Below are 18,772 nucleotides of genomic sequence, written 5' to 3' on the forward strand. Positions count from 1 at the left end.
AGTGTGTTTGACTTTGTGCCCAGCCTTAGAGCCGAATGTTTGTGTAAATTAGGAAATGGGTGCCACTACAGGGGACACATAACTGACAAAGCAGAAGGCCTTCCTGTGCTCCTTTTGCCCACTTCCAAAGCGAGCAGATTCAGTGGACCTTTTTTTTTTTTTTTTTTGAATGAAATAATGGGTTAATGTGCATGAACAATTTTTGAGCTGCCTCTTAAAAATAGCTATCTTAAATCTTTCTGGTAAGGCCAATTTTTTGTCATTTAGGAGTCTATGACCAAAGAAGGACTCCAGACGCTCCACAGTGTAAGTGGCTAGAATCCCCTCATTTTCAATCTGGTTCAGGTGTTTAAGACCCAGAAAGAGAGATCCACAGCCAAATGTTTCCTGTTGCCTGGCTTTAGGTGGTTCCACATTACATGCAGGCTTTCTGAATTATAAATTTTTTCTCTGGCAAACTCTGTGTTCTCATCATGAAATTATTAAAAGGTCTTTATTTTGAAAATTATTTGACTGTATGCTAACTCTATGCATTTACCTTGCTTTTTTGAAATTATTAAAATGATTCATGAGTTGAAATAAGAAATTAGCTTTACTGAATCAGAACCAAAAGCAATAGAATCACCAGGCACTTAGTTTTGGGTACTTTTTAACATTTTGTTTGTGTGAAACACTGACATAATAATTTGTTCACATATTAAGGAAGATCTGCGGCATTATTCCTGGATTCTGATAAAATCCTGTGATGGTTGTTTTGAAACTAGAATTCTGCAGTGAGCCTATACAAAGTTATCTAACTTCAAATTCCATTAAAAATGTGACCATCAGTTCCCTTATAATCCTCATTCACTTCATTTTATGTCATCTCCACATTTTCAGATTCCATGGTGGAAAAATTAATGATGACTATTTGCAATAAACAAGTACATTACCACACCACAGAAATCATTATGATAACAATTAAAGCTTATTTAAGCAGAACTTAAATACAAAACAGTGGGACTCCTTATTTGGAGAGCCATAAGGAAGTAGTTTGGTATGGTAGGGAATGTTTAGCAGTTGAATGTTTCTCCTTCAGTGTTGAATAGTGATTTAGGTAACTATGCTGATGTATTTGCCTTACATTTTAGTCTTAGCTAATTGAGTTCAACATAGCCGAGTCAATCCTCATAAAATCCCTGAGTATGTAGGCAGTACCATAAGATAGTACTGGATTGTAGAACTTGTATCCATAAACCTACATAGCCGTGTTATAAGTGTTAGAGTTTTTGGCAGATTTTTGGCCAGAAAAATTCAGAGTTCACAGGGTTCCATTCAGAGCTATGGTTCTGAATAGAAAATTATTTGGTTCTTTGAGAAAACAGACGATACGGTACAACACTATATTAAAATTTGTGGATGCTTGTCCGTTGTAACAGTACACTTGTCTAATTTATTTGACAGATTTTAAATCCTGTAAAAACTTATAATATGAAATTGGTTTCCTTCTGATTATCTCTTACTGCTAGGTTCATTCTACACACTATAAATATGCACTAAAAATATTATGCTTACTGCAGATACTTAAAGGTTATTTGGTCTGTAATTAGGAAGTGCGTGCCAAACTTTTCATGCATGCTGGGAGCTTTAAAGAACAATGTAAGTATATTCTTCTCCCACTGATTTTGCATCTTATTTTCTCTTCAGCTGTGTACCAGATAAAGGTATTATTCATAACAAAGATGTTCATTTTTCATAATTTGACTTTCAATAATTTTCATATTTGAAAAAAGTAACCATTCTGGAACATTTTCTTGTTCTTTCTTTCTGTTTTAGTGTGGGAACACGTTTAGGAGGAGTTTCTTTTAAGAGAGCCTTGGCTTACACTATTGCAGTAACAACTTTTATACCAAACAATTAAATTTATATTTCTTCATATCAAACTGGAAAACTTTTAGAAACAGGAAATTCCCTTTCCTAAAATAAAAGATGTTTATTTGTAGCTTGTATTAAACCCATTGTCTATGTCAACAGGTCATCAGTTTCTAACAGTAAAAATTTGTAGAAGTATTCATGTGACTTGAGAACAAGCTGCATGGGCAGATGTAAAATATTTTTTAAAAAAATAAATGCACAGATTGTTAGTAACAAATGATAGATTAATAAACTTAGGTGGCAAAGCCGGGAGTCCTTCAAAGAAAATGTCTTCCATAACATCGCTTTTTACTGATGTCATCTACTCTCCGGTCAAGATGGTTTACAGCTTTATGATTCTTTTCTGCTTTGTGTTAATATTGAATACCTAGATAGATCCAGAAGCAAAACACTTCATCTGCGTGCTAAAATGCCTCTGTCTCCTACATAGGAACCCATGTGTTCTTCATTTACAGGCACAATAATTGATAGGAATTAAGCTTTAAGTTCTGAGAACCAGCTCGTCTGCTTAAGACAGAGCAGTGTGTGAAGGGAATTTCATAATACTTTGTTTGCTGCATTTCTTGTCCAGTAACTAATGAATCCACTTCAGGGTTTCTCAGTGTCTAACTCTTCCCATGGTATTGGCCATTACAATTTCAGAGATCACTTTTGCTTCATGTTTGCTGCTTCTACTGGAAACGTAAGATTGGCAAGCCTTAGAAAAGTTTTAGTAGAGTAGGAGCTGGAGAAATAGAAATGTGAATTGTTCACTGCCTGTTGAGCCAAATTCAAAACTCTAACTTCTCATTCACTCTTTCTTTGCATATTTCACACCTCCTTTCAGGCACATTAAAAAACATTAACCCAAATGTAAATATTTATTTTATGGGCTTAAGAAAAAAATGGTATTTTTATTTTCTGTGGTTCTCAAAATATTTGATTCTATAAGTTGTTAGTCAAGTACTATCTGGATCTGTCTAACTCTCCCACTTCTTCCATAAACCTGTTGTGATCCTTTTCTTCCAAATAAGAAAAGTCTCTTTTTCTTAGTGAGAAGGTCTGATTATGTAACCAGCTGATATTGTATAAAATGTCCCTTCATACCACCTTCAGACCAAATGAGGTTCAGAGCCTGACAAAACTACATATGTGTATAGCAGTCTTTCAGAAAGTGGAAGGCAGTTTAGTTTTCCTCCTGGCAGAAAACAGATATGAAGAGCCTTCCTCCCATTGTTCTGTGTGCTTTGAACCTTGAAACTTGCACCCTTGAAACTGTGAAACTCTTCTGGCCCTCTTCCTTCACCTGCTGAGTCATTTTCTGGCCACAGCTTCTTGCTTTCCGTTGAGTTATTGTATTTCTTACTGGAAAAAGTGGTGCATGAAAATAAAATGTCTACAAGGGCCTGTCCTTCATATGAAATGTCCTATTCTAGCTATGAAATGATATCTAAATACTTTCACAGACAAAGATTAAATTAGTGTTCTTATTCTTATTACGTAGTAATGTGTATATATTCTAAACTTTTTCATCCTTTTGTTAATTAACTGAAATTTGCCCTGTATATTGAGCTAACTTCTTTTTGTGTGTATGTGTGTGTGTGTATGATTTTAAAATCTAAGCATAAGAGCATAAGCAATTTGCTAAGAAGTATTGTTTCCATGGAGCTGAGGTTTTGGTTCATTTTATCTTTTTAATATATTAGCTTTTATTTTAAATAGGCATTTTCCTATAGCTTGATATTCAAACAAGACTTTCTTTTTGTTTAGCATTGTTTATGAAAACAGTGGGAAAAAATGGAAGGATATTTAGCCTGGAAATTACTTTCAAGGTTGTAATTGCATTTTGTTCAGCTAAACTAAGAATCATTTATTAAACCAATTACTGCATTTTGCTACATTGCCACAGACAGCCATTAGCATTTGCATAAACCAGATTTTTAGTCTTACAGTACATGCTTTGTCATAGTGACTTATCTATTAGAAGAAGCATCTGCTCTTTTTCATGGCCTGAATGTTGTATGCATAGAAGGCATGTAACATGCCAACAACAATCTAACTTCAGTTGAAATTCTAAATATATGCTAGATAGAATTATGAAAAATCTGCATAAAATACAGTGTAATGTTTCTGCTACTGAGGTTAACACTGCACTCCTGCTCACAATTTACCTATATTTTCAGACACTTGTAATTCAGGCCATATTAGCTACATTTGGGGCTCCATATAAATAATGCTCAGTTTTTCTCAAAGGTGAAGTTTGAAAAAGCAGATCTAACTTTCTAAAATGGTTTCTGAAGAATTATTCATATGTCATCTGAATGCTAAATTTCTAACAATATAAAAATACAAGACAACAAATGTCAGAATTTTTTTGTATGAATATTTTTCCCAGCCCTATGGATGACTTACTGAAATGTAATCACCAAGCCTGTTTCAGGTGCTGGAAAGAAAGAATTATTTCAAGTAACTTTGGACAAATATTATTGCTGCAACAACAAACCCACTGTTTCAGATGCTTTGTGAGAGGGTAGAAGGGAATACTCTTTTAAAATCTCTGGTCTTTGTGCAGACCAGAGTAGATTCTCCAATATCATTACCCTTAAATGAGATTATTGGGGATTTTCTAAATTCTGTAATATATCATGAAGTGAACCTTATTATCTGTTCTGTGACAAATTACATATTCATGTGTTTCTAGCTGTCATAACAATGAACATTTATCATAGTTTGACTCATGAAAAATGATTCTAATTACATGATACTGTAAAAATGACTTTTGTTAAATTATTAGCAATAGATAAAAAGTGTTTTTACTAGCCATAAAGTTACAGTAATATTACTGCTTTTCTTTGGAGAGGCAGTCAAAATAAATACTTCACCATCGGACTGTGATTTTGGGTTATGATGAAATAGGAAATATTTTCAATTGTTTTTTCTCAGTACATTATTGTGACAAACTCACACAGTACTCTTCAGATTGAGGTATTCTATCCATTACCTTACTGCATGCCAAAAATCTATGCTAATTACCTTCAGGCACTGGCCAGAACTTCTTCCTTTCTTGATTCCTGTGATATCATCTTTCAGATGGCCATCTATCATCTCCCTTTAGTGACTTGTCAAGAACATTTCAACGTGAAGTGTCGCAGGCAGGCAACGCTGTACATCAATCTGTTTACAAACATTAGCAAACATTTGATGCAAACATGTAAATGGGACGAATGCAATAGTTCATTGCTCACTCTCAGATGTGATGGTAATCATCAGCTTTGGGTTGATAGTGCATTTAGGATCAATAACTCTCTAAAGACTTATTAATAGAGGCACCATAGTACGCTCTTTCTAAAGAATGGCTAAGCAGATTTTAGACTACTAACTGTTCTGGAAGCACAAGCACTAGGATTCTTCATGCCAATTTTCTGGCATATAGCAAGCCAAGGGAGCATATACCAAAAGCCAGAGGATGTCAAGGTGTATGTCAGAATTTTTAAAAAAGGTTTAATGGCAGTTCTTCCTTATCTGTTTTAATAGAAAGGAAATTTTCTGAAGATGACAGGTACATTGGGTTTTTCCTTTGTACCTTTAATAGATTATTTCTCCTTTGAGGGTTACTATCCAGAAAAAAAAAGGAAAACCTGGGTATCCCACTTCTAGTTCTTATATATTTGCAGCTAATTAATAATTACAGCCTTAAAGTTTCCTTTAAAAGTCTGAATTTAAGACCATATAATTTAAGACCATTAAAACTGCTCACCAATCATTCTTTTTCTAGTCCAGTCCTTACCAGATATGGGATGTCCTTACCAGCAGTGAGGAGATTATTGCTTGAATTTAATTTTATTCTCTGTAAATTCTTTAATTTCCAAGCCAAAGCCTAACAAGTGGGATTCTATTAGGTACTCATACAAAAAATTAAATTGTCCCAAATGTCAGGAGTAGCTAATTTTGTATCAATAATCTCAGGAAAAGTGGGTAGGCCCATTCTTAGTTATTTCCTTAGCTGATGAAACACATTTCACTGTAAATATTTCCTGTGTTTAAAAGGAAGAGATTCTGATTGTTAATATCACACTGCTCTGCTTCTCATTTCTAGTGGCAGTGCCATCCAAAGTATTAGCTAGCTTTAGTGTGTTTGACAGAAAGCTTATTTCCAGTGAAAGTTAATATGATAAATTTCACTGTCACTCAATGTAAAAATTTTAGCAGGTAGACAAAAATGAATGAAGTACACCCTGTTCTGAAATCAGTGGGATTTTCAAGTATAAATATGCTTAGGGACATTTGTGCTCCCATATTTTCTAGAGATGTGCCTTAAGGCTAAAATAACTATTTCATCTAACCTTTGTGGTTCTTATTAGATGTTTTACACAAATTGTGATGCCAGTTAGTGTCTAATGACAATGAAGTCATAAATCAAAAGAGAGACTTAGGCAAATTTGGGTCTAGTGAGTTTCCAAATGGCAGGAAACAGTGATACGGCCTTCAAGTGTGGATAGTCTAGATTCCAGCAGATCAAGAAGAATCTGTAAGTTGTAATTAAGTTCGTAATTACCTGGCGACAGACAACATACCTATGTGAAATATCACCGTGGAGAAATGGTGAGTTAGACATAACAGCACATTCCTAAAGAGCAGATTTTCTATCATTGCTCATTTGGCAGTCATGTCTGCCTCTGTTGTGTTGTTCCATGTTCCAGAGGATGAATGAAACTTCAGCTGACTTGAATTTTGTAGGATAGGAGATGGATGTTTTCAGTTAAATAAAAATTCTCTCTTCTTGTCAGAATGTCAGTTCAGATTAGATGCTTACTGAGTCTCTATCCTTTTTTATTTTTAGGTCATGCAAACTGTAATTTATATACGCTGCTTATATCCCAGTCCTTGAGCATGCACTAGTCAGACTGATTCTTACAAGGGATGCAAGAGCATCTAGAAGGCTAAAGTTTGGCAGAAACATGGAAAAAAGGCTTGACTTAAAAACATGCAGTTTTTGAAGGTTTACTCATGTTATGGAATATTTTTTTTCAGACTTGTATTTTACCTTTTACAGTTGCCATTAAGACTTTTTAGAAGGAAACTCTCTTCCTTTGGTCAGCAATCAAATCTCTTTTTCTTCCTTTTCTGTTCTCCAGTCCTGTATAGACTTTGGATTACCTATGATAAGTATTCTACAATCAGATACGTGCTCAGAAGAGGTCCAGTTGGCTGGAAACCTCTCAGTAATGGGCACAGTATGTCCCTGGCATCTTTGCAGCAACCTAAGCCTCACATTGCTGCTTCTTATCTAGAAGGCAAAAGTCTCATTTATATCTTTTCAGTATGGGCAACTGTTCTCTGATGCTTTCCCAGTGACTCACTCACTCTCTCACACTTTTCCTCTCTTTCACTTCTATTGTGTATATATTTTTATACTCTCCACTGAAATACTCATTTTAATATACTGCCAGCCCAGTACATTACTTTTCTGAAGTTTTAATTGCAAATAAGAATGAATTCTGACCAGATAGTAGATGGCCAGTTACATATGTCAGCTTTAGTTTTTTGGAATAGTTTATAGAAATTCAAGATTGAATCATTTCTAATTGTTTAAAATTAAACTCAAATTATTTTGATATTAGGAATAAAGATTGCTCTGTAATAATGCAGGTATATTTCTTTAAAAGGATTTGTTATGCAGAGGAATATATCTAGGACATATGTAGGATTACTGTAGAGTTACTGCGCACTGCAGTGGGTGAGGTGAGACAACAGAACTGATATTATTGAAAAGATTGCTGAAGAGCTTTTAATGTTAGAAAAAAACAGAATTACGTTGCTTGATGCCTGATACTTGAAGGCAATTTTATGTGATCTGCTAATGTCTAACTCTAGTTGTTTGAATTTTTTAGAGTTTAAAAATTTCTAGAATATGCTTAGTGCCTGCAAAATGGAGAACACATTACAACAACCAGAATTCTTTACATTGCCTTCTTTCATGAATGAGTTTTTTAATTTGTCTTTTTTGATACATATGCACTTTTTAATTAAGGCTTAACTTTTTCACTTAATTGTTCAGCTTATAGAATTCCAGACATTCTTCAGTATTAATGGTTCTTTTTGACTCTAACTTATTTAACTTTTGTTTGGCATACTGGTATCATATTTGCTTTATTAGGGAGAGAGTTTACTTGTCAGTGATGTACATTCCAACTATTTTCCCAATAACCCCATCATTTTTGTTTATTCTTGCCTGACATTTATATTCTTGCAACATTAATTACACAATGTTGAATAACAGTCAGAAAAGCAAATTGGATGTTAGGAGTAATTAGGAAAGGGATAGAGTACAAAAGAGGGAACATCATTATGTCACTGTATAAATAGTTGGTGAGCCCACATAATGAATGCAATGTGAAAATTTGATCCCTCTGTCACATTATTGAAGGCTGAGAGTGAGGGGTGACAGGGATGGTCAACAGCCTGTAACAGCTATGTGAATAGACTAGAATTTTTCATTTTCTGAAGAAGAGGACAAGGGATAGTGTGATGGATATCTGTAAAATCATGAGTGAAACAGGGAGGATAAATAATTCATGGCCTCCTAAAGTACAAGAACTAGGGGACATCAAATGGGATGAGTTAGGTTAAAAACAAAATGGGGTGCATGCAACCTATAAAAGCTTACATGTGGTCTAAAGGCAACTGGGCAAGTTAATTTTAGAAAGTTTGATTGGTGGACATAAAAAACAAAGCCAGAACCTTTTGGTCGTGAAGTGCCTGACCCTCAACAGGTTGTAGGCTAGAAAAATATCACTACATACTTATGCTGGTCTTATGCTGTTCTCTGGGCAAGCAGTGTTGGCCACCTCTGGAGACAGAATGTTGGGAGAGCGAGACATTAAGTCTGATCCAGTATATCTACTCTTATGTTCTAATATCCATTTTTAATGTAGCTGAATTCAGAAGTTGAACACGGTTTCACCTCAGCCTCCAGTGACAGCTTTAAGCTGCAGTATTTCTTTGTATGCTTCCCTAGATGGGTTTACTATTGCTAGCATTACTGCAGTTTGTCTTATTCTTACAGAAACTTGCATGTGCAACATTTAGACTGAATTTTGCTGTTGTAGTCATTGCTTTGTTAAATAAGTCTTTTGCCGTAGTCATTATGCAGCATTATGCAGCAAACTGAAGAGTAGCAATTCCTTTTTTTCAAGGTAGAAAGGAATCCTCCTCTTGTCTTGCAGTTACACTTCAGCCACTTCAGTGCCTCCGCACTCCACAGCTACCTTGTACAGTCTAGTGAGAAACATTTTCTTTGTTTATTATGATAAAAAGGCAGAAATATTCTATAATATGGTATTAGTGCTTCTGTTATTTATAAATTACAAAGTTTTTAAAGTCTTCCGTGAGTTAAATCTAAGGTTTCAACTCCATGCACATTTATTCTGGTAATAAAATTGTGCTTACTTTTTGGAAGTTGCAGCTGGCCCACTGGTGAACTTTGTCTAATTTCTTGTTATGTATTTAGAATTCTTTAGCTTAAGCTAGTTATTATTTATATATATCAGTAATATTGCTAATGCAGAAAGCTCAAAGCCTCATGATAATAATAATACGCAGAAAAAGGGTCAAAGAGGAAAAGACAAAACCATGTTCTTCTTAGGCATGTGTTTTTGAACACTGACCACTGGTCTTGCATTGTTTTCTAGCATAACTTATTTTTTGTCACAAATGCTGGTTAATATTCTGTTTACTTTCTACTAATATGATTTTTTGTCTGTTAACTGTTTCCAGTATTCATTTTCAAGTAATGGCAGGCCAGCCTAGGAGTAGATTAGAATTTGGTTCTAGTGAAGTCATCAAGCAGAATTTTGAAGTTCCTGTTGTTACCATCTCGATCTTTCCTTCCAGAGACCTTGAATTATTACCAGTTTTTGAACTTTCAGGAAAATCAGGTCATGATAGGAAAACTGCAAAAAGTTCAGTAGTTTAGAAATCCACTAACAGTATAAATCATTTACAGTAGAAAAAGGGCCTGTTATCTACAGTCATAGTCTACCTTGGGCAATATGAATTTTTCTTATTGAAAAAGAAATTGTTATCCTGTTCTGGGCATCATATTCTTCAGTCATTTCCTGAGTAATGCCAAGGAGCTTTCTAGCCCTTTGCATCTTATTATATCATATTTGATTTACGTATAGTGCTTGACTTTCCCATGCATCCATATGTCTGATGTAAGAAAGATGTGGGAATATAAGTCTTTGTCCATGCAATTGCTTTCTGCTGGTATAAAAATCACAGAAATCAAGAAACTCTAGTGAAACGGTATGATGTCTGCTTATTCATGTTCTGAAGCAGACATGGTTTGCTCGATTGAACAGCTTAGTGTACCAGCAAAACTTCTGGCTAATTCCTTTTTCTCAACATATGCTAGTGACAGAAATTCACTGTATGGATCACTGTTAAGGGACCTTATGCCAGTATTGCTGTTCATTCAGAATATACAGAAAACATTAATCCCCATTCACATCTTGGAGTTGTGGCTTCAGAATATACATGACAGATCGTTAGCCTTCTTATTTATAATATAAAATATTGTAAAATCATTCCCAAAGGCAAAGCAATTGCCGTGGTAAATGTAACTGTGTCTTTCATGAGATATAATGAAAGCATTTGAATAAGAGAAATCTTCTGAATGAGAACCTACCAAAGCAGGTATGGCAAGACCATTTATGTTGGTGCGCCTTCTAAATACTAAGTTTGATGGATAAATAAATTTCTGTGCCTGTACAATCCTATATTACAGAACATTTTTTAAAAAATAAAAAAATGTTATCTCTTTGTTTCATCATGCAAGTAATCCTTCCAGTTAATTGCAATTTGTATTTCAGCAGAATGTGATATATTTAACTTGCTGAATTTTAAACCCTGTTAGCTGTAGTTACTGAACCTGGTTCTTTTCTTGTGTTGTTGTCCATCAAGTATATCTTTTACCTAGTTACATTTTTGCTTTTCAGGAATCTTATTCAAAGAAGAGAGTTTATGCATTGGAAGCAATACCCTCTGTTCCTCTGGATGCAGTTCCTTCAGAAAACATCAACAGTCTTTGCGATTCAATAGACATAGCAGTGACCAAAAAACCTTGTTCCCTAGAGATAGTAAGAGTACCTTCCTCAAGACAAGGTAAATCACCAAATAATCCTTTACATAATCTTTGGTGTAAGTGTAATATTATGGTGGGTATAGAATTTCACCTACTTATGATATTTTTAAGAATACAGTACTTTCTGTCTACTTATCTCAGCACAATTACAGCCTTCAGTAACCTACTGTAAGATAAATTATTACCAGAATGCTATAGAAGGGAAGATAAAATGGAGGTTTAAAGGATTTCCTAGATACATATAAGAAGATTGTGAAAAATCAAAACTAGAAATCAAATTTTTTTAAACACAGCCTTTTGCAGTAATCTTTTTAACATCCTGGTTCTGTTTTTTAAAGTACTTAGCACTGAAAATTATAAAACTAATACAAAATTTAAAATTATTCTGAATTTCCGTGTTATATAAAGGAAGATCTGCTCCCTTTTAGAAAAAGAAATAGTGAGTGAAAACTGATAGAATATTAAATGACACAGAAAGATCTTTTCAGTTTGGCAGACAGCTATTTGTATTGCGCAGCTTCGAACGACAATGAGTTACAGTAGTTACAAAATTATAGAATTATTCTGAGTAATGTGAATGATAATATCTACAAGGACTCTATTTACATTCTCCAAAACTACATGCTTTCCTCCATTACCCTTATTTGAACTCTTACTTAGTCATCACCTGGTAAAATAATTTAAGAAAATAATAATTTCACTATAATTAATTGGAATGAGAGACTGCTTTGACAAATGAGAATTCTCAGCAGCACACAACTACCTGAAATGGGCCATTGACTTTTCAACTGATATTGTCTTGAGTATGAATCATAATTTGGGAAGTATACAAGAATGACAGATGATTATTGACTAACATCATGTTAACCATCTATTCTGTGCAACAACAATCAAATAGATGGCATAAAATAGGATAGCATCTTTATAGCATAGTTGCATAGAGTGGGCCAAAATCTGACCCTACTCATGTAGCTGAAGCTTTACTTTGTTGATAATTGACTCTGACATTCTAAAAAAAATTAGTAGACTGTTCAGTTCTGAACAATTTTATGGATTGTCATTCAGTAAAGAAAGAAAATTCCAAATTATCCCTGTTTTTCTGACTTCTACTTGATTAATCACCATAAACATTTATTACTATGGGAAGATTGCTAAGCCCCTACCCATAAATTTTTTGAGGGAGTTCATTATCTGCCTCCATAGTAATGGGGCTCAACTACAAAGATTTCCATTGTAATTAGTATTAAAAATGGCTGGTAGACTTTTCACTAGTTGAAATATCAAGCTTTGGAAACCTGCTTTCTGCTGAAGGTAGGCATATTTCATAGGCATTGTAAGTATTAAATTCAGTATGAAAAGCAGATCCTAAAAAAGGACTTTTTTTAGGTCTTAATCTGAAAATCTGTTTTGCATATGGTTAAATATGCAGTCTGTCTAAGGCCCAGAGAGTAATTAATGTAGTTGCAGGGTAGGACAATCATGAGGGCATCCATCATCTTTTTAACATCTGACAAGGTCAGCAAGCTCACAATTCTGAACAACAATTTGACAGTATTGTAATTCTTCTGTTTTCGTTTCCTCAAATTCCATATATCGTGATGATCTTTTCCTTGAAATTTTATTGGGAGAACATTTGGCTGTATGTTTGAGCAGATTCCAAAATGTGGTTTTATTTTAAGCTGTAAATATAGTAATTAGATAACTGGCATGGCTTGTAAGTCATATCTGTAATCATGTTGACTATTATCTTTCACTAAAAATGACTCAAATAAAATCAACTGTGTCTGAGAGTAATAAGTTACTTAATAGTATGGATAATTGTACGTGAATGTTAATACACATTTATTGCATGAATAAGCTATATATGATTACAGATATCATTCATTTAAAACAAGTATCTAATTCGTATTCCCTTTTTTCTGAATTTCCCTGTTCTTGTGTCACTGAGAGTTGCTAACTTTGGGAATACTGTGTTTCAAATTGCTGTACTATGTTACGCGTAGAGTTCATTTCAGAGCGCAGGGCAGCACTTTGAACATAAAATTCCATCTGTCAGCCTCCTTTCCTCGGGTGGCAGGACACCGGTAAACTCTCCCCACTGTCTGGAGCATTACTACCTCTTGCCAGTGGAACTGAGACTGACTGCACTCAGTGATTGAAAATTCTCCATTCCTATATTGAGAGGAAAGGTCACTCTGACTGGTCCTTTCAAGCTGTACAGCTGCACATTATAATTATTATTATAATTATTAACTGGCCCTGCCAGTAAGCTCCTAACTGGTTGCTGGGAATAGTCATTCTTTGATCTACTGGGCGAGGAAAAAAAAGACAAGACTGCTCTGTAGTTTTCCCTATTATTTTCAATTCCCTGAAGCTTGTTCCTGAACCAGTAGGGAAGAGCAGAGTATGAGAACATGCAACAAATGGTAAATGATGGTTAGATATAGGGGAGAAAAGCTGAACAGGAAGGAAATAAAAGTGGTCATAAAGTTTCTGTTACGTCCACCTCTGAAAGCCTTTATGTTGTGGAAGTTTTATGTCTGTTTGCAAGAAATTAGGTTTATATAGGAAGATGCAGACCTACATTACTGGTTTATGCTGGCAGCTAAAACAATTGCTTCTCATTAGGACTGATCTAAGAGTAAAAAGATTGCATGTGTGTCTGAGTTTGAGTTGAGCTGTTCTTTGTTTCTGCAATAAATTGATGGGACAGTGTTGGCAGGGTGTGTTGGCATCTCTCTTCCACAGTATCTCTACCTTTAAGCTAACAGTTAACACTTGACAGGGATATTCTGAAATACTTACTAACATAAGATAAAAAAAATTCTGCTCAAATATAATTTAAAAATTTTTGAAATCTTCTTTTTTGGGAGGAAAGGCATTAAACAATGTTTTGAGAAGTCTGCACTGTTTCAGACAATTTTTCTGTACATAAAATAGAAATTGGTCTTTAAGATGCTTTCTTCTGTACAAAATCATAAATCAATCATATTAATCTTTCTGTTGGGGTATTCCAGAGCAGTATCTGCCTTCCTGAAAGTCAACATTTCTATCACTCATTTTAATTTTCCAACTGCCCTTCCATAAAAAAAAAAAATAATAACCTTGAAAAATAGCCATAAAATTATGGTAGTTCATAAGGCATTAAGCTTTGTGAACTATTAGCAACAAATCCATCATCCAGGGAAAGGTGTAACATTTTAATAAATGTCTGATGCTCAAAGTACTGGATAATTGTAATGCTAAAGTGGGCACTGCCCAGTATCTTCATGAAGTTTGCATGGTTTTGATCAGTTATGTGGTGTCTAGAATAGTGGAGCGGTAGTTTGTGTGCAGCACCGTGCTAGTGTAGTTAGATTGCATTTGGACCTGTGCTGTTGAAGACCCTTATAGACTTATCATTTTACATTCTTGGTAGCTTGGGTATTTTGTACATATTCCCTTCTTTCACCTCCTGATGTCATACCCATTTTATTTAGCAGAAATATAGAATGTAATCTGACCTACATTACAAAAATCTTAAAAATATGTTTTTTTGGCTGGAGTTCAGCGTGTATCCATACTTGATAGAGAGATCATATCACTTTCAGTCTGCCTTTATAGCTTCTGCTGCAGAAAGACCCTAAGGGTAGGACTGGGTGGCAGTCTCTGTGCTAAATTATTAATGACGATTGATGCCCATTACTACTTGAAAAGTTTTTATGTTCTCATTGAGTATCATTAGGGAACACAGAGGACTTTTCAAACTCTGTATTTTCTGTGAATAACTTAGAAAAAAAAAATCCTCATTTGGGCTGGCTGCCCACATTAGAGAAGGTGTTAATACAGCATCTCAATAATGGGCAGAAACATTACTGCCTGTATACTGCATGAAAATCTTCTTGGACAAGGGAGTTCTAGTTCAAGGACCTATTTTTTCAGTTATGTTACCTTACAGTGGCTGCAGGTCAAGCAGACCTTAGTGAACCATCTTCAACTCTGGAACCAGTCCAGCTGCAGAAATGAAGAGTTCAGTGTGGCTGCAAAATCCACTTGAGAAACAGGATAAATACTTAGGTGCTTAGCTTGTGCTGAGCTCTTAGCATGAGATGTGTTGCTACTAGCCTGCAGCAGGCAAACACAAGGCAAGAGGCTGAAACATCAAGAAGGAGATACCTTGCAGCTCTTCTGGTTATCTACTCAGCTAGATGTATTTTGGAGAAATCTTGGTGCTGTCAGTCATGACATCTTTCTTATTTAGAAAATTTACTTGCACTTAAATGTCAGTAACTTGTAAGGAGAACCATGCATGCAAGATAGTAAAACATCTATAATGAATAACACCTTTTTCTTATTTTTTATTGCCTTATAATCTTAGCAGGGAAACTACAAAAAATGCCTATCACTGGATTATTACCATGTATATATATACTGTCCCCAAGCTGGCCTATCTACTGCAGCATTAGTTTTTGCTTTCTCAGTCTGATATCCTTTTCCTATCATTACTGTGAAAATGTACCTAAAATTGTTGAAACCAGGGTGTCTACTTGCCTCTGCTCTATTTTGATAAATATATAAATATAAATAAATATATATTTATATATATATTGCTGTCTAACACTGTGTTAAAAATCTCATACAGATATCTAGGAGACAGCTGTTTAGAAACCTGAACTGAAAAATAGCCTAGCAGTGATAACATTGTTATCGAAGTTAAAATATATATCTTCTACATACTTGCCAAAATCATTCACTAAACCTTGCCTTAATAAATGAAGTGCCATTGGTCAGGTCATCAGTTCTCTGATTGTCTTCAGCAACAAATCTTCATAACATTTATCCTAAATATTTGAACATTACAGTTCTCTAGATTGAGACTAGGATAAGAACCCTATCTTTTCTTGAGTAATAAATTTATAGCTTCATTTTTTGCAGTTATTTTCTAGCTGTAAGCAAACCAGTGCAAAGTGGTTGTAAGAAAGGAACATCACATTGCCAGATATACAAAATTGCTTGCATGCCAGTTGATCTGTCTTATGGAGCAGAAATTATAGATGCTAGCCTTAATCACTCACGCTTTGTCATTTTGAAACTATAATTGATCTAAAGGTTCATGCACTGACCTTTTTGAAGTCCACTTATCCGAATTGCTTCAAAGAGAATGACTGCTAGTAGAGCACCGGAAAAGCTGTATTTCATTTAAACACACTTTTAAAACCAGAGATAGCAGGATATAGTGCACTTAAACACATGATCTGCAGTCCAGCTGCTCAGGATTAAATACTTTCAGTGATCAAGAAAAATCACCTTAGCCGTATAGAAAAAGGAGTGTAATAGAGAAGACAATTTCTTATCAAGCAGAGTAACTGCAATATATAACAGATGGTCAGTGTTTCTGAAGCAACTGAACGTCCTATAAAGCTTTAGGTACTGTGGTGCATATTCAAAATCCCTGCTACCTACCTGCCAGAAGTGCTGAAATTCCTAAGGAGTAATCTTCAGGCCTGATGTATCAGGGACTGGCAAGAGGCAGCGGCTCCCTCAGGCGTGGAGAACCGCAGGGGATGCCACAGCCAGCAGGAAGGGGCCTTGCTAGCTGGGGCCTGTCCCACCACCTGCAGTGAGGGAGCAAGGCAGAAATGGAGACTGTGGCCAGGTTCAACCAAGAGCCCTGATCACTAGACAAGTACATGGCGATGAGTTAGGTCCAAAGCTGGGCACGGCAGTTGCCTGCAGGTCAGGGTCAAGGTCGGCAGGGCCCGGGGCCAGGCAGGGGCAGGGCTGTGGTGGAGCTGGAGAGTGGCACCACTACGGCATTGCAGGGCCAGGGACTGACAACCCCGGGCTGGGCTGAAATGGGATCCTGAGCCTGGGCAGGGTTGGGGGAGCCCCCAGGGAAGCTGATCCGTGATGTTAAGGCTTATTAATGCCCTCAGGGCTCTGAAAGTAGCCTCCCCTCTTAGCGAGGTGTGTCTTCACCCATTACAGAGATCTGGGCTCAGAAGGATCTTGCCGTAGTGGCTTACTTCCTGTGGGTCACCAGTGAGATATTTCAGGGGACACAGAGCCAGAGCAGGTACAGGGAAGTGGGAAGTAGACCTGCCATGGGAGATTTGGGTCTGGGGGTGGGGGTGGGGGATGGGGTTCAGACCACTGTGATGAGCCCCGGAGGTGGGTGAACCAGAGGGGGAAGGAAGGGTCCTGGCCACCCCTGAAGCACTGGGGAGGTTCACTCAGGAGCCTGGGGTTGAGTGAAGGATCAGCACTGCAGGGAGAGCAGAGGCCAGGGCAAGCCCAGACCCTCAGGAGGAGTCATAGGAGGGAAGGCCCTGCTCAGCTTCAGGCCAGGCTCCATGGTGCTTGGCTCAGGACTCAAGACAGCCTGAGCCAACTGTCAGGGAGCAGCAAGGGCTGGCTGCTCCCTCAGGATTGGAAAGCCAGGGGAGATAGCAAGGCTGGCAGGGCCTTGATCATGTCCCTTAGTCTTCCATCTATCATTTCAAGGAGACAGTATCTCCAAAGAGTGTAACTCATCTGTATGTTGAGTGAGAAGTGTAGAGCCACTTAGAGTTTGTCAATAAGAAACACAAGGTATGTATCTGATTAATACCTAATGAGAGAGTTGAATCGATCAGGTGGAATAGATGACTGACTGCTGCTTGTGTTTCCACAACAGCGTGAGAGCTGAATCCTTTCTCAGGAAACAGGTGGTTTCTGTTCTAAGTCATTTTTGACCCCAGGGAAATGCTCCCATTTTTCAGGAAAGTTTCCCAGTTATCAGGCTGTTTTATGCAGTCTAATCCCCCTGACCTTTAGCACAGAATAGTATCAAAGATTCAAAGGTCATGAGAAGAATGAGTAAAAGAATCTCGCCATACACTGACACGATGAGGATACTCCCCTTAGAGAGAGAAATCATAGGTTCTAACCTTCTTTGTTTAGTTCCTTCAATAAACTTCTCAAGATACGTCTTAAAAATAGCTGGTTCTTTTTGGGCCTGTTACGCTGACTGGAGGTCTGTTTCAGAACAACTGATTTCTGTGCTGGTGATTAAGAAGCTTCTCATTTCCAGCTTAAATGTATTCATGGCCAACTGATACTCATAGGCTCCTGTCTTGGTTTTATTCTTTATCTTAAGCAGCTTTTCTCCTTTCCATTGTTTATCTTTGGATGCACTTTTAGATAGCAACCCTATCAGCCTTTTTTTACAAGAAGTCAAGATATTCAAGTTTCCTCATATAAAACAAGCTCTCTATTTCTCTGGTGATTCTAGTAGCCCTTCTCTGCATCTCTTCATCTCTCTGGAACATGAGTGATCAAAACTGTATCTAATATTGCAGATGAAATCTCTCCAATGCCCTGTGCAATAGTGGTAACACTTCCCTCAGTCTCTCCTGGAATGTGCTAGCTGAATCCATTCTAATTCACAGTTACATGCAGCAACTCTTACATTAAGCATCCTTCTGAATTATTTTCCACTTCTGAGTTTCTACATTATAGTTGACGGTCTTTAAGCACATAACCTTTCAATTTTTGACTCAATTTCATATCATATCTACTACTCTAGTCTGCCAGGTCTTTTGAGATGCTTTTTTTGAGGTGCTTCTGAGAAAGCTCTGTATTATATTCTGATCCTTCAAGTTATTGACATTATCTCTAAAAATAGCACCATATTCTTAGGGACCCAAATTGGTATGTTTAACAGACGTCATCAACACACTCCTACTTTTTGTACCAAGATCAGTAATAATATGC

The 18,772-nt window shown here is 36.4% G+C and overlaps 1 protein-coding gene across 1 annotated transcript in view; it reads left to right on the plus strand.

The window, feature by feature from the left end:
• Window positions 1-18,772, plus strand: part of LOC112975826 (ankyrin repeat and sterile alpha motif domain-containing protein 1B-like) — a gene marked incomplete at its 3' end in the record, with an annotated part of 178,553 nt that overhangs the window by 118,173 nt on the left and 41,608 nt on the right. The window contains exon 10 of the mRNA XM_026086400.1: window positions 10,893-11,058. Coding sequence (XP_025942185.1) covers window positions 10,893-11,058 — 166 coding nt within the window. The remainder of the gene's footprint in view (window positions 1-10,892; window positions 11,059-18,772) is intronic.

The sequence above is a fragment of the Apteryx rowi genome, unplaced genomic scaffold, assembly GCF_003343035.1.
Source record: "Apteryx rowi isolate R43461 unplaced genomic scaffold, aptRow1 scaffold_691, whole genome shotgun sequence".
Taxonomy (NCBI): Eukaryota; Metazoa; Chordata; class Aves; order Apterygiformes; family Apterygidae; genus Apteryx; species Apteryx rowi.